Source organism: Egretta garzetta, unplaced genomic scaffold, assembly GCF_000687185.1.
Source record: "Egretta garzetta isolate BGI_Z169 unplaced genomic scaffold, ASM68718v1 scaffold130, whole genome shotgun sequence".
NCBI lineage: Eukaryota > Metazoa > Chordata > Aves > Pelecaniformes > Ardeidae > Egretta > Egretta garzetta.
This window is the reverse complement of record NW_009258284.1, coordinates 757,104-772,108: the sequence shown is the minus strand read 5'-3', so window position 1 is coordinate 772,108 and position 15,005 is coordinate 757,104. Positions and strand designations below refer to the sequence as shown.

At 41.8% G+C, this 15,005-nt stretch overlaps 1 protein-coding gene across 1 annotated transcript in view; it reads left to right on the top strand.

Moving 5' to 3' along the window:
• MIA3 (MIA SH3 domain ER export factor 3) overlaps positions 1-15,005 on the top strand; it is a 28,161-nt gene extending 13,156 nt beyond the window's left edge. The window contains exons 6-27 of the mRNA XM_035892349.1: positions 740-871; positions 2,115-2,136; positions 4,212-4,300; positions 4,455-4,532; positions 4,643-4,753; positions 5,626-5,697; positions 5,904-6,008; positions 6,805-6,927; positions 7,041-7,164; positions 8,709-8,764; positions 8,845-8,935; positions 9,069-9,207; positions 10,920-11,021; positions 11,121-11,181; positions 11,273-11,308; positions 11,400-11,467; positions 11,758-11,855; positions 11,975-12,106; positions 12,307-12,375; positions 12,505-12,581; positions 13,439-13,583; positions 13,952-15,005. Of these exons, the coding sequence (XP_035748242.1) occupies positions 740-871; positions 2,115-2,136; positions 4,212-4,300; positions 4,455-4,532; positions 4,643-4,753; positions 5,626-5,697; positions 5,904-6,008; positions 6,805-6,927; positions 7,041-7,164; positions 8,709-8,764; positions 8,845-8,935; positions 9,069-9,207; positions 10,920-11,021; positions 11,121-11,181; positions 11,273-11,308; positions 11,400-11,467; positions 11,758-11,855; positions 11,975-12,106; positions 12,307-12,375; positions 12,505-12,581; positions 13,439-13,583; positions 13,952-14,274 (2,253 nt within the window). The 3' untranslated portion in view covers positions 14,275-15,005. The remainder of the gene's footprint in view (positions 1-739; positions 872-2,114; positions 2,137-4,211; positions 4,301-4,454; positions 4,533-4,642; positions 4,754-5,625; positions 5,698-5,903; positions 6,009-6,804; positions 6,928-7,040; positions 7,165-8,708; positions 8,765-8,844; positions 8,936-9,068; positions 9,208-10,919; positions 11,022-11,120; positions 11,182-11,272; positions 11,309-11,399; positions 11,468-11,757; positions 11,856-11,974; positions 12,107-12,306; positions 12,376-12,504; positions 12,582-13,438; positions 13,584-13,951) is intronic.

Sequence of the window (15,005 nt, the reverse complement as noted above, 5' to 3'; positions counted from 1 at the left end):
CAGCGCTGCCCGGCCTCTCCCCGCTCCCGGCCGCCTGCGGGGAGAGGGCGCCTGCGAAGGCACCTGCTCGCCCCTCGGCTGGGCTTTGCAGGGGGAAGTGTGTGCCCCCGTTTTAATCTGACGCGTCTGCCAGTTACAGCCAGGGAGAAGGCAGGGGGGTTTGTGTGGCTCACACAGTTTATTTTCCGAGCACCGCGTCTGTATCAGCCCTGCAGACTGAACCAGGTATTCACACCTTTCTCAGGCGGTTGGTGCTCTATGGCCTTCGGAGAGGCGTATGACGAGACACATGATACATGACCCTGTGACCAGGGTGGCAGCAGGGAAGAGATCTGAGCTGCTTTTACTGGATCATTACAAATGTCCAGATGTAAAGCTGTTTTGGTTTGTTTTTTTTTTCTATTTTTTCCATCCTTATAGCTTTATTTGGAAACGGATCAAATAACTGCTAGTGCTGTGTAACGCAAAATGTGTGTATCAGCTTATTTTGGTGTAGATGTTCTTTGCCAGCGGATTGTTAACTGTCAGGTGTCTTCCAGATACTCAGACTTTTGAGTTGAAATGCAAGCACCAAGCTGCTTTGTGGTTTTCTTCATTTTCGGTTTACAGAAAAACTGCAAGAAAGCTCTAGATGGTTCTCTGGTTTTATGACAGGAATAAAAGCATTTGGCAGACTGCTTATTTTGCCTGAGTATTTCATAAAAACATATTCATAGTTGTTAATGTCGTTGGTTTTCAGTTGGTTGCTACCTTGCCTGAGGAAATTCGCCCTGGGCCTGATTTCCATGGACTTCCATGGGAGCCTGTTATTATCACTGCCTTAGTGGGAATTGCCACGCTTGCTGTAATTTTCTGGAGAACCTGCCTTTCAGTGAGTATACTTAATGCGTTGCAAGCCTGCTGATATTTCACTTACTGAGCGGTCTTTTGTATGGTTAAACTGTTCCAGCGTTACTGGGGTCAAAGCAGTATGTAGTCTTTCGCGTTTTTACTTTTTCCATTTAGAGCATTAATGTGAACTAAATGCTGGCCTTAGCAGCTAAAGTAAGTTGTAATTTTCTTCATGCGAAGAAGTGTTTCCTTTAAGCTATTAATTGGAGATTTTTTTCTTTTAGTAAGGGGCAGTTTTGAAAGCAAAATAAGGGAGTATGATATAAATCAAGAAGGCCGAGGAAAGGGTCAGCATGTCTTTGAAATGAGAAGCTTTCCATGTGCTTGAGCCAGTTGCTGACTGTCTCAAAAACAAGCAGTTAATCCTTCCGTCGTCATACTGTCCACCTGCTTGTAGGTGCTGCGTTTAGGACCCTAAGCACCCAATCTTAATTCTCACTGGAGAGCCCCTTCCCCACTCTGTCCCTCACTCTGCATTTGTCCTCCTCTTTCCTACACGGATAATTTTCTGTGCAAGAAAAATACCATCCCAGCTCTTGAGTATAGCGGTGCATCTCCTTGGGAACTAACTAATAGATGAAAGTCAGGCAGGACAGTTTATTTTACAGCTGTCCGGTTGAGTGATGATATGCTCTGGAGGTCTGTGGAATGCTTTATCTTTGCTTGACACAAATACGTTAAAACTAAATATTATCTTTAAGAACACTGGTAGTTTTTTTCCTTGCTTTGTTTTGATACTGAATACACTAGGTTGGTTTCAAATGCAAAACAGCGTTAATACAACAGGATAAAAAGAAAGCTTCTGAAATTCTTTAACGGTGTTAGTTTCAAGATGAGCAGCTGCCACGTAAACATACGTTGCTTTAAATGGGTCAGAACTGGGACGCAAGTGTTTATTCTGTTTGCAAGTTCTTGACTGTTGTTTGATGCAAAATGGCTTAATTTTCCTTGTTGCAAATTGGATGTGGGCAGTCACTGCTATCCTTTTAGCGACTGAGTAAACAGATGTTTACGAAGGCTCTCGGACAGGGCATTAACCTAGAAGCTTTTATTAGAAAACAGCTTAAGCTTGTTTGTAGTGTTATTCAACACTCTTGTTGGCAGTGATAGATGTATTTTCCATATGCTGCTTTAGTCCACATATGTGCGGTGACTTTTTTCTATAGGAAAAACTAACAAAACTTTTCACTTCTGTAGCTAACTTTTGTTTTTTTCTTCTGTAGGTAAAGAGTAGAATATATCAAGGTAAGTTTCTCTGTGCTTTTCGGTGTACTTGATGCTTAGGCACGTAAAAGTTTTGAAGGTTGTTTCAAAGGACCAAGTGTCAATCTTCACTGCCTTTCAAGGAGAATGCTAAGTTTGGGGTTAATGGTGTAAGCTCGGCTGGTGGATGATACCTATTTGCATCCGAGGATTTAAACTTTGCTTTCGATAATGCTTTGATTAGGAGAAGCAATGCAGCTCACACCTGCAAATTGAAGAAAAGGGCAAGGAAAAGCTCCGCCTTGTTCCACATAAATGTCATCCATTGGCTTGTTGGTACAATGATAGTGGGGCAGAGTTTGTTTTGGTTTTCTGACTAGCAGTGAATCTGCTTTTGCTTGTTGCTTCTCTCACAAATCGGTGGCTAGTTCCTCTTGCCTTTTTGGATTGAAGGGAGCCTGAAACTGCCTGCTGTGAAGTTGCAAAGAGACCACCTAAGTGTAGACCTAAATACACAGGTACTCCTGGGGCTAGTGCATCACTTTTTACAAGGGTGTTTCTAGAGCTTCAAGGGTATAAAATTAAAGTGTACCGAATGGAGAGGAAATAGAATTCAAAGTAGGGCAATTGCTGAAATTCCTGAAATTAAAAAATGTGAAAGAATTGTCTTCACACGAACTCTCTGCCTGTTCCCTCTTCACAAACCATGCTACTTACCTGTCATTCCTCTCTAGTTTCATTGTAGTTACACTGCAGTTTCCTTCTATGTAATTAATGCAGAACTGATGAGCTGAAAAAATCCATTTTGGGTCTGTAAGGAGATTTCTGTGCTGCTAATCAAATACTATTGGAGGGGGAAAAACATTGGTCTTGGTGTTGTAGAAATTACTTAGCAGCCTGCCTTAAAAAAAAAAAAAAAAAAAGAGGATCACAGATTAATGCCCTTTTGTTTTTTCCCCCTAAATATTATTCTGCATAATACTATATGGAAACTACTAAAGCTAAGAGCAAACAAATATTCTTCAAGCATGACAAAGTTCACATTGTTATGAAAGTCTTTATCTGAAATTGAGGAATATTAACAGTGACAAAAATGCATTAAGAAATAGATTGCATTTGGAATCCCAAAGATAAAATCTGTTATCCACTCTTCATCACAGTAGTAAAATTGGGAGACCAAGCTAATGCAGGGATCCCTTCCCCCTCCCTTGTACCTCAGCAGTCGCTTGTTGGCTCTCCTCTCCCCAGAGCAAGCAGGGCTGGGGACCTCCTGGCCCCAGAGCCCTCCCGTGGGAGGGCGAGGAGGAGCAGCTGTTGCCATTACACCCCGTGGGGTGCAGGTGGAACAACCAGTGCTTCCTGTTTGTGCTGCAGTTTGCTGTGAGGCAAATGGGACTTGGGATGTTCAAGTACGGGGGTGGTATAGGACTTGAAAAAGAATGACAATTGGCTATTTCTTCAAATTAATTTGCAATAAAATAATTTTAAGTATGTTAATGAGTTTGGTTGAATTGTGAGGGCTGATTGAGGGAAAAAAAATACATGCCTAAGGAACTGTTCCTCGATCATAGCCCTTTTGAGGTGTGTGAGCAATGGTGTCTGTTAGAAAGCCGTGCAGTTCCTTGAGGCTTGCTTATGCTGTATGCTAGCTGACAGTCTGTTTTCTGTTCCCAGTAGGTCTTTCAGAGCTTTCATCCTGTTATCTTTGCTGACCAAACATTGTTTCAGTACAGCAGGAAGAGGTGGTGGTTTAGGGAAGGTGTTGTGTCTCCCTGAGTGTCAGTGGGACTGAGACTTGCTCCGACATCCTCGCTGCCAATTCTTCCCTTGAACACACCTCATCTGGGTGTAGCCAGCACCTTGCTCTGCTCTGCATTCTCTGACCAGCTTCTGTGAAGTGGATGCAAGAGCTCTATGCTTTGTGTCGGCCTTCAGTGCTTTACTGTCTTGTTTTCAATCCTAACTTTAAATGAAAGCTGGAAACGCTTAGACTCCTGCAGAAGGGGCTGACTGTCTTTACTTGAGAATGTTCCCTAAAGTGGTAGTAACGATAGCTCTGATTTCTTCCCCCCAGGATGTGAAGTACGGTTACTGTAAGGGTTTCTTTTTCTTCCTAGTGACTGAAAAGCAGCTTGCTGAAAAGATTAAAAACCTGCTACAAGAAAAAACAGAAATCTTAGAAAAGATGTCAGAATATGATCAAAAGGTATTGTTCAAGGTTCTTGTCTTTTGCTTCCTAGTTTTCTGTTATTAGTTTAATGACGCAGTCAATACAAAAGCTACTATATTTTTATTTTCTGTTCTTACTGAATATTATGTTTAGAGTTTCCTCAGTTCTATTTGGTTGTTTCTGTGCTTAGATAAAGGAAGCAAAGGAATCTGTGAAAGTGGCACAAGAACAAAAAGACGTTCTCTCCGATGAAACTGCAGGGCTTAAGGTAAGAAACAGTTAACTGTCTCTGTACTGAAAGCAAAAAACATCAGTAAAATAACTTGCTTTACTTGGTCTCTTACTCTTTTTTTTTTTTTTTTTTTTTTTTTTTTTTAGGACACTGTCAAAGAACTGGAAGAAGCAAATCGTCAGCTAGATGACAAAGTGAAAAATCTGCACACAATGCTTGAAACAGAGAGAAAAAAGAATGAGAAGAAGCAGAACAAGGCAAGCGCAATCACATTAATGTCTTATATTGTCCTTAATGTGTGCTAAAAGCTGGTCACAACCTGATGGGTAAACAGATAGAGGTAAAGCAAACAAGATGAATCAACTGAAAAAGAGAGCTGAAATGTAATTTTAGGTTCGTCCCAAGCTCAAGAGGGAGAACGTATTGATTGCTTGGTGGTGGTTGGGTTTTTTTTGTTTGTTTGGGGGTTTGGGTTTTGTTTTTTTTTTTTTGGTAAGATCTTGATGAACTTGTATGGCTATGCACTTTCACACACCAATGTATGTATTCGGGTCATGATCTAGTCTTAATACTTCCTAGTCAGAGTCAGGAAGTTCTTTAACAATATGGGCTGAAGGTTTCAGGTTGGTAAGAGACATTTTCTTCTACTTAGAGGAAGCATCTAAATTCTATAATAAGTGTGAGGATCTCTTAAGCTGCCTGTCATTCTTGTTGTCTAGAGTTAGAGGTGGTTTTTTTTTTTTTTTTTTTTTTTTAAAGCCTAGTTTTCTATAGTAATGGTGAGTGCCAACAAGTTCTTTGGTGTTTTGATCAAAGGTTGTTGCTAACGACAGCAGCACGTGGTACTTTCATTCTAGACTGTGCAGGTGTACAGGGAACTTTCGCAGTCACAGATAGGCAGAGTCACAGGGGGAAGTTGATTCTTATGTGCTGTGTGTTTCTATACCTTGCCTTGCTGATAAGGCAGCACTGTGTTGCTGCTAGTCTAATGGCTGCTCTAAATGGAAATTTGTTGGTGTTTTGACTTTCCTTTTATGCTTCTGAAATATACAGGTAAGGTAATTACACACTTAGTCTAAGGCATGTACCAGGCTAATACAAAGTCACTGCTCATTTTTTTCTTATATAGATCTCTGAAACCCAGAAATCCTTGGAGAAACTTCAAGAGGCTATCAGTGTGCATTCTGCAGAGCTCTCAGAGGTAAAGCATTATCTATGCCCTCTTAACAGTCACAGATACAGGTTCTTGTACCAGGAAAATTCATATCTGGGATGTAATTGAAAATGCTAGCTTGGCAGATTCCAGGTTGTTTGTGCATATGTACCTTTTTCTTTTGCATTAATACATAGCTCTCGGTCCATTACAGTTTGACTTTGTCTTTTTGTTCGTTTTTGTTTCATATATAGGTGCAGATAGCCCTTAATGAAGCTAAACTAAGTGAAGAAAAGGTGAAATCTGAGCTTCATCATGTGCAGGAAGAGAATGCTAGGCTGAAAAAGAGCAAGGAGCAAGTAAGTTATGCCTGGGCCAGGCAATTGTGTTTCTCTTTTGAAGGAAATATCTGGGCTTTATTCCTAGTTTTCTTGAGTATAACTTCAGTGTGTCTCCGTTTTCTTAACATGTCAGAATTCCATATTTCATATGATTAAGATAAAATTTAAAACCCTCACACCTGCCTGCACAGGCTGTTTGTGCAGGTGAGCCATGTGTCTTCACTATGAAGGCTTTGCCAGTTCCGGTGACTCAGTTTTTGTCAGCAACTTCACAGAAAGCCTGTGCTGATGTGGTGGTCGCTGCATGGTCGAGAGATTGCTGCTCGGGGTCAGGACTGAAGGAAGTCATGGTAAAGAATTGCTGAAAAGCAATTCTGAAGCTAAGCTAAAAGGGCAGAGCCTTTAGCCCTGAAATGCCATGACAGTTCTTTTACAGATAATTGTAAATATCTGTCTGTTTTCTTTCTCCATATATGAAGTAGCAGGCTTTTTAAGGAATATGGTTCGATTACCTCTGGACTGCAATCAATTCGTCATATTTTGAAGTGTGTGAGCAGTTCCGTTCTGATGTTGGCATATTAGCTGAGAAAATGTCCAATTTTTAAAATCACCTAATATAAATTGCAGAAAGATTTCCCAGCATCCAGTTATACCAATTGACTAGTGATGTGTGTGATAACTGTGAAGCTTACCCTTTATCTGTGATCTGTGGTGACCAGTTACCACCAGAGCTGGTAGTAAAATAAACTTTAATTACATATATCTTCTACTAAAAATAAAACAAGTAATCATCTTGCCTTGGTGCTTCATACAGCTGCTGAAAGAAGCTGAAGGTTGGAGTGAGAGGCATACTGAGCTCAGTGAGCAGATCAAACTGTATCAGAAGTCTCAGAAGGACATAGAAGAAGCACTCGCCTACAAGGAAAATGAAATAGAAGTAGGTTCTTAATAACAAGCTTGCTTTAAAGATTACACATGATAAAATACTTTGGAATGCTTAACAAAATGCAGAGCGATCCTGCTTCAGTGAACCTTTGGTTTCATTACTAGGTTTTAACTAACTGCATTATGCAGCTGAAGCAGCTTGACATGGATTCAGCATCTGAGGCCAAGAAGGATGGTGAAGGGCGTGAATGGAGCGCAGGAGACGATCTGGCCAACGGAGAGTTGCCAGGTACAGTAATCCTACCTGCTGGTTGATATGGCCAGTGGCTAAAGTGTATGCAGTGGTACGGTCATGTCATGTCATACGGGGAACAAAGGGAATCTGTTCCTGTGGGTTGAGAGACTGACAGCTTTAATCCTCAGACGACACACAATATCTCCTAACTGTGATTCTGTGATTAAGGGAGAGACCATTAAAAGGGCCTATAACTGCTTTTAGATTACCGTTCAGGCATATCGTAAGTGTAATGACACCGTTTTAAAGATTGCATTAAAAAGTTAGCAATTAAGAACATTCCAAAGCTGAGAATCTCAGCTTTGTTGTTATGCTACATTTATTTTTAATATGAATTTTTAATGAGTATTGTGCTTACCTCCCGGTTAGATAAATAATTTACATAATCATAGAATCATAGAATGATAGAATGTTTTGGGTTGGAAGGGACCCCTAGAGGTCATCTAGTCCAACCCCCCTGCAGGGAGCAGGGACACCGCTAACCAGATCGGGTTACTCAGAGCCCCGTCCAACCTGGCCTTGAATGTTCCCAGGGATGGGGCCTCCACTGCCTCTCTGGGCAACTCATTCCAGTGTTTTACCACCCTCATTGTAAAGAATTTCTTCCTTATATCCAGTCTAAACCTACCCCGGTTTAGTTTAAAACCATTACCCCTTGTCCTGTCACAGCTGTCCCTACTAAAAAGATTTTCCCCATCTTTCCTATAGGCCCCCTTTAAGAACTGAAAGGTCGCAATCAGGTCTCCCCGCAGCCTTCTCTTCTCCAGACTGAACAACCCCAACTCTCCCAGCCTGTCCTCATAGGAGAGGTGCTCCAGCCCTTGGATCATTTTTGTAGCCCTCCTCTGGCCCCACTCCAACAGGTCCATGTCCTTCTTGTGCTGAGGGCTCCAGAGCTGGACACAGGGCTCCAGGTGAGGTCTCCCCAGAGCAGAGCAGAGGGGCAGAATCACCTCCCTGGCCCTGCTGGCCACGCTTCTCCTGATGCAGCCCAGAGCACGGTTGGCTTCTGGGCTGCCAGCGCACATTGCCGGCTCATGTCCAGCTTTTCATCCACATACATCTTAATCACATCTTTTAAATCTGAAAGACTGAAATAGACATTTTCAAAACTATTCAGGAAGTTTGTCATTCCTGATGTTGCACATGTATTTGCTACATTTGTGGTTTTGAAATCTTTTTAAATTTTCCTTTTTTTCTAACCGTATGTTATATATGGGCTGGAAATTCCCACTTTTTGATTTTCAGGTGGTATGTCCAATAACAGCGCATTTGTATTGATATTAGTGTGGTGGCTAGAAGATGTAACAAGAAGGAATCTTCTGAATGCCTTTTGGAATACATCTTCTAGTTATGTTCTGCTGGTCGTGGAATTGCGATTGTGTTTTCCTCCCCACCTTCCCCCCTCCCCTTCTTTTTTGACCATGTGAGGAGACCTATCCCAGATTAAAATGCAGAAAGTGCTATTTTTAACAGCTGTGGAGTCCAGGGAATTGGGGTTAAGAAACAGGGAAAACAAATATATTTTTCTCTTCTAGATAACGAGAATGAGAAGATGAAGACTCAGATTAAGCAGATGATGGATGTCTCCAGGGTATGCTGCACAAGATACCTAATAAATGCAGCCACATTACTACTATGCCTCAGATCATAAACTTTTGCTCCTCTTTTCAGGTAAAAACTATGTTATCCATAGTTGAAGAAGACAGAAATCTTCTGCAATCCAAACTGAGTGATGAAGTAACAGCAAGACAAGAGCTGGAAGGTAGGCTTAGCAAAGGAGTTGCTTAGGATGAAATGACATTTGTGGTTTAAAAAGAAACAGAGCGTTTGAGAGGCATAACAGTTCTCATTGCTACCTTCTTCAACTTCTTCACCTACCTTTGCTTCTCCAACAGAGCAAATAAAAAAATTAGAACATGACTCCTGTTCGCTCCAGTCAGCCAAAGCTCGGCTGGAAAATGAGTGCAAAACACTACAGCAGAAAGTGGAGATTCTTGGTGAACTTTACCAGCAGAAGGAGATGGCACTCCAGAAGTAAGGCTTTCGTTACTCTTCCACAACATAGCATGTTCTATCATATGCACTATTCAAATGCTCTGTGCTCGGTGAGGTCAAATAACTTCAAGTTGTATTTGGAGTGAAAGGTGATGACTACCATTTCAGTACTTCAGTGTTCAATGAGTCTAATTCTCATAATGCAGAAACTTAGGATTTTAGCCTTGTGAGCTTTTTGCATTCTCAAAGGGCTAAATTAAGGTTGAGTTCATGGTGGTAGATGAGATGAATGAATTGCTAGCAGTGAAGAACTAGGTCTGTATCTGTGTTCGTTCCTCATTTATTATTCATTTATTTACTTACTGAAATATCTGTAATACCATCTCAATTTTGTGGGGAAAACTTAAGAGAGGATTCCAGGACATTTTCAGCTAAATGCTTTAGGAAAGCTGGAATTGTGGTGGAGAAGCAACTGAAACTTCTAAGGTTCAAGTGTGTAGGCTGGGGGAAGCAAAGGTTTGGAACAAGCTAAGGAGTTGAGGCTATACAGCACCTCAGTAGTGAAACTGCCTGACATAACTTTATGATCCAGGCATAGTAAACACATAATGGAGAGGTAAAGGATAGCCCACCTTTCAAGGAAAACTTGATCTTGACCTCTCAAGGATTTTTACTCCTTCCAAAATTTCTGGGAAGTTACCCTGCCTGTAACTAACTTCTTGATTCAAATGAAGGACTTCCTGCAATTTTTTTTTTTTTTTTTTTTTTTTTTTTTTGGAAAACTGTTTCCACAGGTAGTGAAGGACATGGATAATGTTGAACTGGCTATTAGCAGTAATCAACTTACTACTAGTTTAATGATTCCATATTTGTGGGATAGCACTTGTAAGTTAGAAACACAGTATGGACCTCTTCAATACTTCCAGAAAAATGTCAAAAATTAAAAAATTAGTGAACCATGAGGTTATTAAAAGACTTTGGAAATTGGTGATGTAATAAATTGGCATGGAGAATACTTGAAAAAACCTTCTTGCCACATGGTTGATGACTATTGAATGTGTATTTATCACTACACATTCATTTCTTCATTTCCCTTGGTTAGATGTCAGTTCTGCGTATTTCCTTGTTTGTACCTTTGTAAATCTGGATTACCATTTGTAGAATTGGAAAGTGAACTACAGAATCTGAAGAGATGAACTGTCTGCAACTGTTGAATTCTGACAAATCTTTAGATACTGGCAGAACTTCCCAGTCAACTCGTGTGTCCTTAATTTTCAGGTTTTATACACAAAGGGTTTGTCTGTTGGTTTCAAAAGACAGAATTTCTGTCTCTTTTTTTTTTTTTTTTTTTTTTTTTTTAAATTTTTTTTTATTTTCGTGTCCTGGCGCGCATGTAATTGCCTGTAGCTTTCTAATGATAAAGGCAGTTTCACATGAGAAAAATCTGCATTGATCCTGGTTCCAATTTACATTTTACTTCATTAAAAGGAAAAAATTGATCGATGTAGATAAAACTCCCTGATCAATGATCCTAGCTCTTGCTCTTGCTCTCTCTCTCTCTCCTTTTTTTTTTTTTTTTTTTTTTTTTTTTTTAAAATCTTTCTTCATTCTCTTTCTGTATTCTCACACATTATTATAGATTCTGATACCATTGTTGTTAGCAGGGGACTACGCTGATTGTGAATTGTAGTAGATATTGGATGGTGGAATATATATATATATGGTGCTTTTTTTTTCCCCCCCCCATACAGAAAACTAACCCAGGAAGAGTATGAGCGTCAGGAGAAGGAGCAGAAATTGTCTGCTGCGGATGAAAAAGCTGTGCTGGCCATTGAGGAAGTGAAAGTTTACAAGTAACTTCAGTTTCTGAAGACTGTTATTTTCCTTTATTTCAGGTGTTGAAGGAAATCAATTTAAACCTCTCTCCTTCCCCTCCTTTTCCTTTTCTACAGGCAAAGGATCCAAGATATGGAAGAAGAATTGCAAAAAACAGAGAGATCTTACAAAAACCAGGTAAATTTCCTGCTTGATGGTTCCTTCGTCACCTTTTACTGCATACTAGTAGCTGGACAAAAATAAGCTAAGACGCTTCTTTTCTTCTCAGATTGCTGCTCATGAGAAAAAGGCACATGACAATTGGGTAAGAATGTTCTTCCTTTTCTGATGCAAACAGTTTGTATGTGACTTCAGGTCGGTGCAGTTAATGCAGTTGGCAAAATTTTCCCTAATAGCTTATTGCCCGCTCTGCTGAGAGAGCTCTGGCTGAAGAAAAAAGAGAAGCAGCCAACCTGAGACAAAAGTAAGTCCAGTACAGACCATTTTTATTGCTCTTTGAACACACTCTGTTGCCTGGGAGAGAATGAGCTCAAACAATGCAAGGTGCTCAGTTAGCCTGCTTACTCAGAACATGCAGTGCATAGTTAACAGTTTAATAGTTGTATAAAATTAGTGTGGTGGTTAAACTAAGATTTCTTGGTGAAAGCTGTAATATTTTACAATGCAGTTTGCCTATGATACTGTTACATTATAAAAAATGGAACTCGCGTATTATTTGAATTAAAAAAAAAATCTTTATTTTTTTAAAATTAGATTAATGGAAGTAAACCAAAAAATCATCATGCTTCAAAGACCATTAATTGTAAAGCCAACTCCAGGCAGACCTGATCGCCAAGTCCCACCGCGACGAGGTAAATGCTGCTGTTTCTCCCAAAACTTTGGTCTTGGAGTCAGTATACCCTAAAAAAATAAGGCTATGATGAATCGTAGAAATGTAAATCAAGTGGGTTTTTTTTCTTCCTTGGTGTAGGGCCTTTAAGCAGAGATGGCTCTTTTGGCCCATCACCTGTGAGTGGAGGAAATCCATCACCCACACAGATGATAGAAGTTCCTGCGCGGCCCCTTTCTGCTCCTCGGAGGGAAGGCTCAAGGGGTGAATTTGGTAAGCAGTGAAGCTCCCCCTCCATGATAACTCTCTCTTATGCTACAAACTCAAGAATACCAAGGTCTGACCTTGGTTCTAGGGATAGTGGTAAGTACTGATACCTGCTTTATTGACACACAGATGGATGGGGTTTTTTTATCTAGAAATAGCTCAGGCACATGTTGATTAGGATCTCTGGGGTTCTTGTTTCCCTTAAGGTGCAGTGGTAGATGGCCCCCCTGCTCCACGAAGGCCACCGGAGTTACCTGGAAGGATGTCTGTTCCTGGTAAGTTATGTGGCCTGCAGCCAACTGCAGCTGACTCCAGTTACTCTTTCACTTCAGAAATGTAGTTTGATAAACCATGTTCCTTATCCCACAGCATGGTAACACATGTATTCGTGTCTCTCTTTACAGATCTTGGGCCTGCTGTAGCATCCCTGATCAGTAGTGGGCCAAGAACCTCCTCCCCTTCCACAGCAATGGATGGAGTGGTAAGCTGAAAAAACCCCAACCTTCAGGAAGCGTTTCTAATACGTGATTTACTGTACTTCCTGCTGCTGCTTTAACTGTATCATGTTCTGTCTTGTCTATATCCTGTCACTATCCTTACTTGCTGTCAAAAAAAAAAAAAAAAAAGCAACCCTCTCCCCAAGAGTCTGAAGGCCCCTGTGTAACTACTGACTCACCTTCATCTATTGAACCAGCTACAGTGAGTATTCAGAGGCTGAACATGGTGTTACTCTGCTTTGATGGAGAGGAATAACAGGCTTGGTGTTCTGAACTGCCAAATAACAAAATGCTCTGCAAAACTAACCAAGGGCTTATACCTCTGTCTCAAAAGGTTTCTCTAATGATGAACGGTTGCTGTCTGGTTTTTATGGAATTGAGGAAATGAGATCTTTCTTGTTAAGGACCGCAGGCAAACACTTTGGAGTGACTACAACAATAATCCCAAGAAGCTGGCTTACCTGTGGTATTTAAGTGCAATTCCATGTGTAATTCACGGTGCCAGGCCCTTTACCAAAGGGGTGTCCACCGAGGACACTGCAAAAGGGATTGAACTTTTCTTTAGTGCAGCTCAGCTAGAGCAAGCTTGTCCTCTCAGAAGGTACACTAAGCATTCACTCCTAGCTAGTGCAAGCAGTGTTCTGGGTGAAGGGACAATGATAGTGCAGTAACTTTCCCTATTTTCTGCTTGGTTAATGTGTTTTGGGGTGTGTTTGTTTTTTCTTCCTCCCCCCCTCCTTCCACCTCTTGGCCCTCGGGTGAGCGGTTGAGGTGTTCAGCGGTGTCAGTACTTCTCTGATGCAGCGAATCGCACACTGAAGTATAACGTCATCTTGCGCAGGCTAACGCTAGTGCCAAAGGCCCGCCCTTTTTTTTTTTGGCCTCCCCAGTGATGGGACCTCCGCCTCCACCGCCTGTTCGCTATGGACCGCCGCCAGCTCCTCTCCGTGGGCACTTTGGACCTCGACCTCTTCCTGTGCCCCTAGGTACAGTTGTGTTGCTGTGTGCTGAAACTTAACTTTTCCCATTGTGCTTCCCCAACTGAGCTCTGCCACCCGTTAGCGTGCAGCTTCCCCATGCTTCGTGGGGCCTGGCTGTCTTGTTCAGTGAGCTTGGGCAGGTGGGGTGTTTCAAGCCTCCTTAATGCCGAGGTGGTTTTCCTTGTTTAGTCTAAAATGGAAACCAGCAGCCAAAAGTCACTAGAATATAATTCACAACCTGCAAAGTCTGTGTGTGACAGTGACCTACCCCAAAGCTGCTCCAAAAAAACAAAGAAATGAGGAACAAATCAGGAGCTTTGCCGCTGAGGTTAAAGCAAGATGTCATTTAACTCCGTGTTTTCCTTTCCTCCTAGTTCGTGGTGCTCCCTTACCACCTCCTGCTGCAAGAGATTTCTTACCTGGCCCGCCCTTGGGCATGAGAGAGATGCCTCCTGGCCCGCCGCCTCCAGATCCAAGAGGCTATGGACGTGGGCACCCTCCTTTTCGGCCCCTGGGTCCTCCTGGCCCGAGAGATTACCCTCCCGGCCCACGGCTACCCCCGCCTGGCTCAAGGGACTATACGCCTTCTCCTAGCAGAGACTTGCCTCCGTCGGGACCCAGGGACTACCCCGCAGGCCCCCCGCCCCCACCGGCAGGCTCAAAGGACTACACACAGCCCCCGGCGCAGAAACCCTAACTACGGCCTCCAGTCAGCAGCTCAACGGAATGGACTAGCGCCCTTCCTGCGGTCAGGATTTTAGGAAATGGTTCTCTATTTGAAGCCATTTGTCTCGTTTCAGTATATTTCAGCTTTTGCGGGATTAATTTTTATCCAATTGCTACAGACATGTGCATTTATGATCCCCTTAAACTCATCCATCCTCTTGGGCTGCAAGAACCTTTTTGTGATGGACTTGAACCTACTCTAAACGTGCAATAGAAAGGAAGTACCTGTGTGGCTAGTTTTAATTAAATGTAGCCTCTGTAACCAGTTGGTGAATGAACTAATTTCGTGAAAAATGTAAATCAAATCATTTCCTGTGGAAATAATTTTTAAGTAAAATGCTATCCTACCTGCCTTCTCCATCACATCATTAAGCTGCAGTTACTGTAGGCCAGGGGTTCACATGAGAAAGACGAGGTGGTTTTTTTCTTTTTCTTTTTTTTTTTTTTTAAAAAAAGATGTCTGGTCAGAGATCAGAAGCACAAATGACACTGTATTCAAAGGAAAGTGATAATAAAAAGCAAAATTCCTTTTGCTAAACCCTGAAGGCTTTGTTTCAGTGCCATTTTTTGTTCAGAAGAGACATCTGTTCAGTAATTTAACGAGAGAATGCTACAGCTGGGACCAAGTTGAGGAATTGAATCAAGGCTGAATAAGCACCGCTGCTGCAAGGTTAGCGGCTGCGTCGCCCTGACACTGACCGA